At 34.8% G+C, this 10,275-nt stretch overlaps 1 protein-coding gene across 1 annotated transcript; it reads right to left on the bottom strand.

The window, feature by feature from the left end:
- Positions 1–5,210: 5,210 nt before the first annotated feature.
- On the bottom strand, positions 5,211–9,710 carry LOC134705112 (heat shock 70 kDa protein 12A-like). Its single transcript, XM_063563875.1, has 4 exons — positions 9,315–9,710; positions 8,098–8,316; positions 7,084–7,243; positions 5,211–6,386 (listed from the first exon to the last, which is right to left on the bottom strand). The coding sequence occupies exons 1-4, from the start codon at positions 9,615–9,617 to the stop codon at positions 5,251–5,253; spliced, it is 1,818 nt and encodes a 605-aa protein (XP_063419945.1). The 5' UTR covers positions 9,618–9,710; the 3' UTR covers positions 5,211–5,250.
- Positions 9,711–10,275: the final 565 nt, after the last annotated feature.

The raw sequence follows: 10,275 nt of genomic DNA, 5'->3' as shown, positions 1-10,275 counted from the left end.
ATACGGAATGTACACGACGAAACCCGTTATCGCGAAACGGTTTATATAGATACACCAAGGAGGTTATATTAGATATAACCTCCTTGGATACACTGTGAAACTACTGGATTTCTGATTAAACAGCAATCGACAAATAACAATAAATGATCCAATTTTACTATTACTTCAATCCCTTTTTCTTTATTCAGTTTAAAAGAATTGGATAGAAGATAAGTTGGAATTCGAGAACCATCCAGAACCGGTACACCACTGAATCAGTTGGTTGTTTTATAAAGGTCTGTTACAGAACATACACTCAGACATAACTCTAGGTCTCTTTCCTCTTGCAGCAGCGTTAAACCAATTGGCCTTTTCTCTCTTTTATTCAAGTATTTCAAATATCAAACTTATAAGACAAATTGAAATAATATGATTCTGTATAATTATGTTTCATAAAAAAGAATGGACAAGTCAACGGAAATACAAGTAGGACAAACATGCTAGAAAAACTGGAAGTTACAAAGAATATAAACAATTCCAAAAAGACTGCAAACGCCAATTTAGAAAAGCAGAATGGAACTATATTAATGACATCATCAATGCAGGTTTTGAAAAGAATAGTTCTAAACCATTCTGGAACTACATGAAAGCAAAGAAACAAGATAATATAGGAGTAGCACCACTAAAGTCAAATGGAGGCCTTACAAACGACAGCAAAGAAAAGGCAGAAATTCTAAATAACCAATTCAAATCAGTATTCACTAAATTAGATCCGAACTCACAAATACCACCACTAAAGAAAAGATCAACTTCAAACATTTCAAAATTGGACATAACATCAGAAGGAGTTCAAAAATTATTGAAAAACGTAAATCCATCCAAAGCAATGGGACCAGACGGAATACCAAACACTGTCCTTAAAACATGTGCAGAAGAACTCGCACCAAGTATATCCGCCATCTTTCAAAAATCAATTGACACAGGCACTCTCCCTGAAGATTGGTTAAGTGCAAACATAGCTCCAGTATTTAAGAAGGGGGACGTCCACGCAGCTGAAAATTACAGACCAGTTTCACTGACCTGTGTATCATGTAAGCTTTTGGAACACATCATCTGTAAACACATCCTTAAACATCTGGAAAAGCACAAAATACTGACAAATTTAAATCATGGATTCAGATCAGGTTACTCTTGTACAACACAGCTCTTGGTCACAACAGAAGACCTACTAAAGAGCTTCGACAGTGGCATTCAACTCGATATGGCTATACTCGACTTTTCAAAGGCTTTTGATACTGTGCCACATAACAAACTTTTGGCAAAACTAAACAGCTTCGGAATAGATGGAAATCTGAACAAATGGTTAGCAGCATTTCTGCAAAAACGATCAATGCGGGTTGTTGTAGAAGGTGAGCACTCAGAATACGCCCACGTAGACTCTGGCGTACCACAAGGCACAGTACTAGGACCGCTGCTTTTCCTATGCCACATCAACGACCTCCCGGAAAGCGTAAAATCTCAAGTTCGTTTATTTGCAGATGACTGCCTACTCTATCGAGAGATTAAAAACACAAAAGACCACCAAACTCTCCAAGAAGATCTAAAAGCTCTGGAAGTATGGGCACTAAATTGGGGAATGAAATTCAACGCCAAAAAATGCTATATAATGAGCTTCAAACAAAAATCGACACACTTCTACCAACTAGACAACCACATACTAGAACAGGTACAAACTAATCCTTACCTAGGTCTTAACATATCTGATGACCTAAAATGGACCAGCCACATAGGGAAAACAACAAGCAAGGCAAGCTGTACACTAGGGTTCCTGAGAAGAAACTTACGCCAGTGCCCCCAAGAGTGCAAAAAACTTGCCTACTTAGCCATGGTAAGATCCGTACTAGAATACGGTGCTGTCATCTGGGACCCATTCACCATCAGGGAAATAGAAAAAATAGAAAGTATACAGAAAAGAGGAGCACGTTTCATTCTGCACGACTATAAATCCAGAGACACCGGATGCGTCACAAATATGCTTTCTAAGCTAAAACTACCACCTCTCCAAGAGCGAAGGAAACATCAGAGGCTGACTATGTTCTACAAAGTGGTTGAGGGATTGGTGCCGGCTATTGATCCAACAGATTATCTACAAAAGACAAGAAATAAACGCCAAGTCAAAGCAAAAAACTTTAGTGACTTCCAATATTCAAACATAGTGGAAAGACAAGAAACCAGAAATAGCAGATCGTATAAATTAATAGACTGCAAAACAGACATTCGAAAGAACTCTTTTTTTCCAAAAACAATAGTTGAGTGGAACCATCTGGACGAGGTAACTGCATGTCAAAAGACAGTTGAGGGTTTCACGGCTGCCCTCCAACGGGTGGACTAACCAACCCGCTCTCCTTCCAGTGCGCATATATCCGAGATCGGATCCTGCACTGTGTAACATACAGATACAGATACAGATACAGATACAAGTATCTTGTTTAAAGTAATGATAAATCGTGCTTTATAAAACGTCGCCCTGATTCACACAACAAATTCTCCAAAACTGACATTATCAAGTTGCTTGAATTTTTTATTGACAACATATTTGTTACGTTTGTAGGACACTGACAAACAATCGGCATTCCCAAGGGAAACAAATTGTCTTTTTCCTCTTGTTGATAAGTTCATTTATTCATATGATGCCCAATACTTACATGAGCTTCTTAGGAAGAATGAAAAAAAATTTGGGATATCCTTTAGCTTTGATGTACGTTCTGCTATATAGATGATGTTTTCTCACTAAATACTTCAGAGTTTGGTGATAATGATGTTGAACACATCGATTTCAATATCACGGATACAATAGCGACAGTTAAGTCTATTTCATATCTTGACTAGCATATCGAAATTGACAAAGCAGGTCGATTGAAAACAAAAGGGATGATGCCAATCTCAGGCCTAATTGTGATTTCTCCATTTCTATGTATCAACATTATAGAAGCACCTACATATATGAAGTATACATCTCCAAGTTGATACGACATTCCAGAACTTACCTTTCCTGTTATGACTTCTTTGATAGAGGGTTGATGTTTGGACCATTATATAATTTCTGTTTCACAGATGACGCCGAATATATTCCAACTGTTGTAACTACAATCCCATTCTCTTGACCTCGAATGTGACATACCGAGTAATACTTTTCGTCGGATATGTACTTACACGAGCAACATGACGGATGCCATATGTAGAACAGAATCTGCTTACCCTTTTGGATCATCTGATATCACTTCCTGGTTTGGTAAGGATAGTATTGCTCAGTCTTTAGAGTTCTTTATGTTGCGTTTTGTACACTGTTTTTTGTCTTTTCGTCGTTTTTTCTTAGTTTTTTTTGCACTGAAATTGTCAGTTTGTTTTCCCATTATATAAGTTTATATATGCCTGTGGTAGCTTTCGCCTCTCTTTTATTGTAAAGCTTTTAGTTGCTTTGTGAGTGACAATGATATGTAGCTTTTGTTATTTATTGGAGCACAGAATTTTGCCTTTTAGTAGGGGATTAAGGTTTTGTTTATGCTGAACATTCCACAACGTTGATACAGTTTCATTTGTAATATTTTTAAACCAGTACATTACTCTTGACTGCATAGAGTTCGTTCGAATACACGGACCCTGTAGTCTCTTCCGATCTTCCACATCCATGTAATGGCCTATATAAACCGCAAACATTTTAAAAAGAAATTCCCATAATTTGACTTTTTTTTTTACAAATGTCCATGAATTGAAAAAAAAATCCAATATACTTAGATCCATCAAAATGCTGAGACTCAACATCTTTTCTCTAAAGGGAAAAGCTTTTCAGTCTGAATTGACTGGACTTGCTTTACGTTGAAAACTGTAAATATCAATTTGAGATTAGGAAAAGTTTATATGACTGTATTGCTTTATTGCTTTATTGCGAAAGCTGAGTACCACAGTGTGATTACACATTAAAAGATATAGGGAACACACACCCAACAGTTGAAAGCTTAATATAAACATAATATTTTTTAAATTGGTAACAATATAAATTTCAAATTGACACAACATGTTCATAATATTTTGTAATGTAATGTTTAAACATATGATACCGAATACAGTGTACATGACTGATGTATCCGAACTACTATTCATCATGTTCGCTCGAGAAAAAAATAATTGGTAAGCTATTACTAAGATACAAATAAAACAATCTTTGCTTAAGTGAGTTGCTCACAGTTTCGGTACAACATTGCATAAACCAATCTTATGTAAAAATTATTTCAAATGCCAACTTAAATGCCTTCGAGAGGATCTGTGACCATCGGGGACGGACTATATAAAGATAAGAAGAAGTTTGACAGATCATCAGCAGCGGTACTAAAGGAGCGGCGAAAATTACCAAAGGGACATTCAAACTCATGAAATATACTGACAACATCATGGCAAAAAAAAAGAACAAAAGAACAAAAACAGAAAACAGACAACAGCATATGAAACAAAGAAACTAAAAACTAAGCAAAACGAATCCCACCAAAACTAGGTGTAAAAGACGTTTACCATGGGCAAAATTTAAAAGACTAAGAGATGATTATTTATAACAAATAGGTATTCTGAACAACAAAGAGGTGTCAAACGTGAATCAAAGAGGTGTCAAATGTGAAGTGACTGCTACCAAACCCGGTAGCGATGTTAATCAATAGTGCGTATTTAGTCATTGCGCAGTCTGTCTTTCTCTTGTAATGACTTTTGACTGTGCCTTTGGAATACTCGCCTTTTTTTTAAATAAGCTTTTGAAAACTGTATCAAAGCTGTTGTATCCTATAAACTAATGCCATATACTGTTTAAAAACGCACAATATCAAAATCGTTAATGATGAAAATGTATTTCAGTGAGCAATCTAAAGTGGTGATATGATTCGGGTAATTGAGATTTAATTGAAACACATTAAAGATTACTTTGTAGGAGCTACTTGTAATTGAAAATTAAAATGTCTTGCATTAGTAAACTCACAATATTGAAAACACAGTGGTTGGCATGATATATGTAAGAAGCAATACCTTTATCCAAATTTTCTAAGTTTAGTCAAGTTGTGAATGCATTCAATAAATCACAAAATGTAACTTTGGGACATTTGTCCCACTACCCAAGCAAGTCCACTGCACAGAGTCATCAGACGTCAGACCAATCTTGTTGATATTCTTTTTGATTGATTCTTTTTGATATTGCTCTGTATTGCATGATAAATGATACAACTAACTATATTAGTCATCAGACTGCAGCAAAACATTTTGCGGATCGTATAACCTTCGTCGAAACTCGTTTTCCCGTTTTGGAAGAAATTCAAATTTGGTAGATGTCCTTGCCCCGGTTATCTTATCAATATAAGTACCAATCATCTCAGTTCCTCCTCTCTCTAGTTCAACTCTACCATGAGAAATTGGTGGCCATAATCCACCAGGTGGCGGCACATGTATAACTGCATGCAATGTTGTGCCTTGGTCTGTAACGTACATTGGATTTTGGGTTTCAGAAATGTATATTTCTACTTTACCATCTTCTTTTCTTTTTTCTTGTGTGGTTTCATCTTCATAATTATAAGTTAAAGATATACTTCGTCTTTCTCCCATATCAACTTGTTCGTCAATGGTGTAACACTTTTGAAAAATATCGTCACACATTTCTTCATCATTGTCAATAAATAATTTTGTGGGGTCATGTACGTCACGTTGAAACGGAGCTGTGACAGCCACCCCGTACGTATAATTACAAGTACGCGATGAGACGATTCTTGGATTATGACCGTAAAGTACTGCCCCTTGAAGAACAGCCTGCCCTCCCTGTTGCGGAATGAATACTTCTTTGTCAGGAAATGCTTCTTTTATTCGAACACGTATTATTTCTGACTCAGAAAATCCCCCAACCATCATAATAGTTGAGACTCCAGAACACTGTGGATCTTTTAAAACTTTTGTTATTTCATCAACTATACATTTGATGGATTCAGCAAAAAAGCTACGAAATATTTTTTCTGTGATAATTAACTTATCTCTTTTTATGCTCAAATTTTCTCTCATGCTACCGTCTTGTACTAAATCTGAAAAACTGCAGCCGGTTGTTTCAGAAAGAATATCACACAATGTAACTGGTAATCTTACAACGACATTTTTACCTACAAATGTTTTCTTTTTGGTTTCAAAGTTTTTCATCATATCTGTATAATCATAAATATGGTTTTCCTTAAATTGACGAAGGACTTCTCCACCACATATTTTTGTGAGCATTTTTCTGTATTCTTGGTTAATATATTCACCGCCATACGGTCCTCCGCCAGCCCTATGTATTATGGCAAGACCGCCATTTCCTTCCACTTTTTGGGCTGATATGTCAATTGTCCCACCTAAAATTTAAATACGTTTTTTTTTATTATAAGAAATTGCATTGTATGCATTACAGTGAAGAATAGGAGGAATAAAGATGCCCCTGGGCAGCAAACTAGCAAAGGAAAATTCTGTTACTTCCACTTTCTCGATGAACTTTTTTATTTAACTGATCCAAATTAAAACATTACGTGTCCTTATAATAAGTTTATAATTGAGATATATTCTCTTATGCATAATTAAAGTTTAAAACTTTAATAAAATGGATCTGCACGAAAATGACACATTGTTTGTATAGAATTTTTAAAACGATAGAGAGAATCATTACGATACAGATACTATAATTTATTAAAAAAATTGCATTTAACAACCTGTTAATATTTTTACTAGCTACTTGTCAATTATAGGCGAGAAAGTAGATATTTTCCCTTGGTCGACATCAATCATACGTTTGCTACCAATCGGCGGAAATAAAAACACCCAGTTAGTTGAAAAAATTTGAGATGCATATTGATAATATCAAAAAATGCGAATGAACATACATTCCTGTAGTAGGTTGAAGGCCGTACGGTGACCTATAGTTGTTAATGTTTGTGTCATTTTGGTCGTTTGTGGATAGTTGTTTCATTGGCAATCATACCACATCTTCTTTTTTATATAATAACATTTTCCCGCCTTATCTTAAATTACTTAAAGTCGATTACAAAAAGCACAAACCTCCACCATCTACAACTATAAATTTTTTTCCCGGGTCAAAGTTCTTCAATGAAATTGTGTTATCATCACAAGCTACTCTTTCTAGAGGCAAACTTTTGGCATAAATAGAAGCAGCTTCTGGTTCATAAACCAATGAAAATTTATCTGAATGAATACCGGCCTAGAATAGCAAATAAAAAGTACAAAAAGAATCTTTTAAATAGTAAAAAGTTTGGAAATCTTAAAATATTTACAATTTTGATTTCAACTGCTTTTTACCTGATAATTTAAAATAAATATCGTTTGTCGTACTTTGATATTCTTGTCACCGTCGATATACCGCATGAAAAAAAAGTGCCACACGAGGGGCAGGATTGAACACGTACCCTTCTGAGCATTTCAGTCCATTCTAGATCTTATTGTTGTTATTATATAATGCGCTCTATAAATATTGTATTTATCTTTATTAAATTGATTATATTTAAATTAGTATTAGTTGTTTGTGTCATCTTCCGCGAACTTTTTTTAGTTTTGTTATTTCATCTGTTTTATCATGTTCACACTATACGGACAAAATTACCATGAGTGTGCTTCTTAAACAAAATAAGATCTATCCAAGTAGGGAGGAAGAAATCCGAACAACATGTTCTTTTACATTCACCACACGATGTGTCGGTGCTGCAAATGGTTAGGATCTTGTTTTTGTGGTTTTAGATGTTTGGATACCAGTAGAGTCGTATGATCTGTAATAGAATCTTATAAATTGTGTTCTTTCCCCCCGATTATGACATTTTGATTGACTATTGATTTGAATGATAGATGATGAATAGATCGCAGAGTGTGGCTTCCCTGTCGCGCTCCTTTTTGAGGTGAAACATTACCTTCTGTTGTTTGGTTGTTGCCTTGATTTGTCTCTTCTTAATCGATTACATGATTGGGAAATCGTCAGAATAAATGCAAAATGTATTACCTGTTTTTATCTTGTAAAACGTTAAATTATCCTGTTTTGGTTTAAAGTTGGTGTATTCTACATACCTGTTGGGCTGACTGTTTCATAAATTGTTTGCATGCATCATCCCATATCGCTGGAACAGTGATTACCCAAGTAATGTATTCTTCTGGTACCCCAGTACTTCTGTGTTCAAGTTGGTCAATCACGTGCTTCCTCAAGTAACCAATGGCATAAGACAAAACTAATTTGCCTGAAATCCTTTTCCCGCTATTGTCTTTCATAAGTATGTCCTGTCGCGCATCCTGTGTATGAAATATGTACGGCGGACAATTAATAATGGTGCTACAGTATTATTTGCCACAGTTAGGTTATTAATTGTAAAGGGATAACTATTCCAATAAAACACATCTACTTTTTAAAAGTTTTCACTTGTTTGGTTTTCTAACAACGGTTGCAGACATATTGTAAAATAAAGACTAAAAGGTTAAGTTAGAAAAGAACCGTGATTAATGTCGGGTCCTTTTTATAGCCGACTATACGTTAAGGGCCTTTCTCATTGCTAAGGGCTATACGAATACTTATAATCGCTTGCATCCACTTCATTACAACTTTGGCGGATTATCGTCTCATTGGCAATCTGCCGCAATATTTTCACATCTCCTTATTTTAATTAAGCAGAGAGAAAAATATCAAAAGACATTTGAAAACTAACACGGTCTTCAAAAATTATATGTGCCTATATTTTAAATTGTCAAGCTCTAACATGTCTAAAACATCCGATGATTAAATAAATTGTGTATAATTTTTTTTACACATAAGGTCGAAAATAGGGGTACCGGCAGTAATTGTCTGTGATCATTCGCATCATATGTTGAATAAAGCATTACAAACTGTGCAACAATGTATTGGCAACTTGGTTTTTTTTTTGCTTCAATGCCACTTGATTATCACAACTGCGAATTACCACAGTCTTTACATGAGTCACTGAACATTTGATTTAGACAAGAAATATGCATAAAACAGATACAAGAAGATGTGGTATTGGTACCACCTCTCCATCTAATAGATGTTTATAGCTTGCCATTCATTAGTTACATTAACAGTCGAATGTCAAGGTATTATTTGTACGCAAATTGATTTTTAGACTGGTATTGCTCTTTGTCCGAAAGCAACCCAGACCAAAAGCTAATATCTTTCAACATGATCAGAACGGCCCAATTACAAACGTAACTTAGAAACAGTCGATTACATTGTCATTGTTATAGTTGATTACAAATTCTTACTAATAAGTACAACACACCTGACCCTTCTCTACAGCTTCATATAGCTGCATTTTGAATCCCTGAAGAAAATACCATTCTCTCTCCAATCCATTTTCGCACAAGTCTTTATACTTCTCTTCAGCCTCATCTCCAAAGGAATCAAACGTTTGATCTGGTTTTATAAGGATACTTGACGGTGTTTTATAAGCAGATCCTGTCCAAGAATATGTAGAAATATTCAAAGGATCGTTCTTGTATTCGTGTCTGAATGAAAATGCATATCCTGATCCAGAAGTCCCGAAATCTATCCCAATCACTAACACTGTATTGTCGGATTCCATTACTTGTTGTGAATAATTTAATAATTTAATATCGATTTTAATACATTAAAATTTGTCATGTCGGTCGTATAAAGTTTATGGGACAAGTTATGAGTATAGAATTGAATGTTTTGAGGTTTAAATTTATATAATGAAAGTTAACAAGGAATAAGCTTTTGTCGATTCATTTTCTAAAAATGAATTTAAACATCTTCCTTTCTGCTGAGGCCGCCGACTCGTTATGCACTATTAACAAAACACAATGTTGTATTTTTCACTGCTGCCTTACATGATCTTACATTGATATTTTTAAATTGAAATTATCGATTAAAATGTCTTCCGCTTTAGCATTTTTAATCCTTTTCGTGACAATCACAATTATCAAATATAATTTCGACATATCACATTACATCTGTACACTGTCTTCTTCTTGAGTAAACCGTACTATAAGTTCAATATTAATTAAAACAATTGATCCTAAAGATAAAGGGCGATGGTGTGAGGTAAAACACACAATGCATCCGTTTGAAACGAATTCATACTATGTTTTACGATTACCTCTATCATATTATAATTACAAACTGGCTAAAACAGCTGTAGTCTAAATCATTTGTTTTTACGGTTTCTTATTTTAAGCATAATTAGTTATCAAAAGGTACCAGGTACCAATTATAATTTA

This window comes from Mytilus trossulus, chromosome 1 (genome assembly GCF_036588685.1).
Source record: "Mytilus trossulus isolate FHL-02 chromosome 1, PNRI_Mtr1.1.1.hap1, whole genome shotgun sequence".
Taxonomy (NCBI): domain Eukaryota; kingdom Metazoa; phylum Mollusca; class Bivalvia; order Mytilida; family Mytilidae; genus Mytilus; species Mytilus trossulus.
This window is presented reverse-complemented; position numbering and strand designations above follow the sequence as displayed.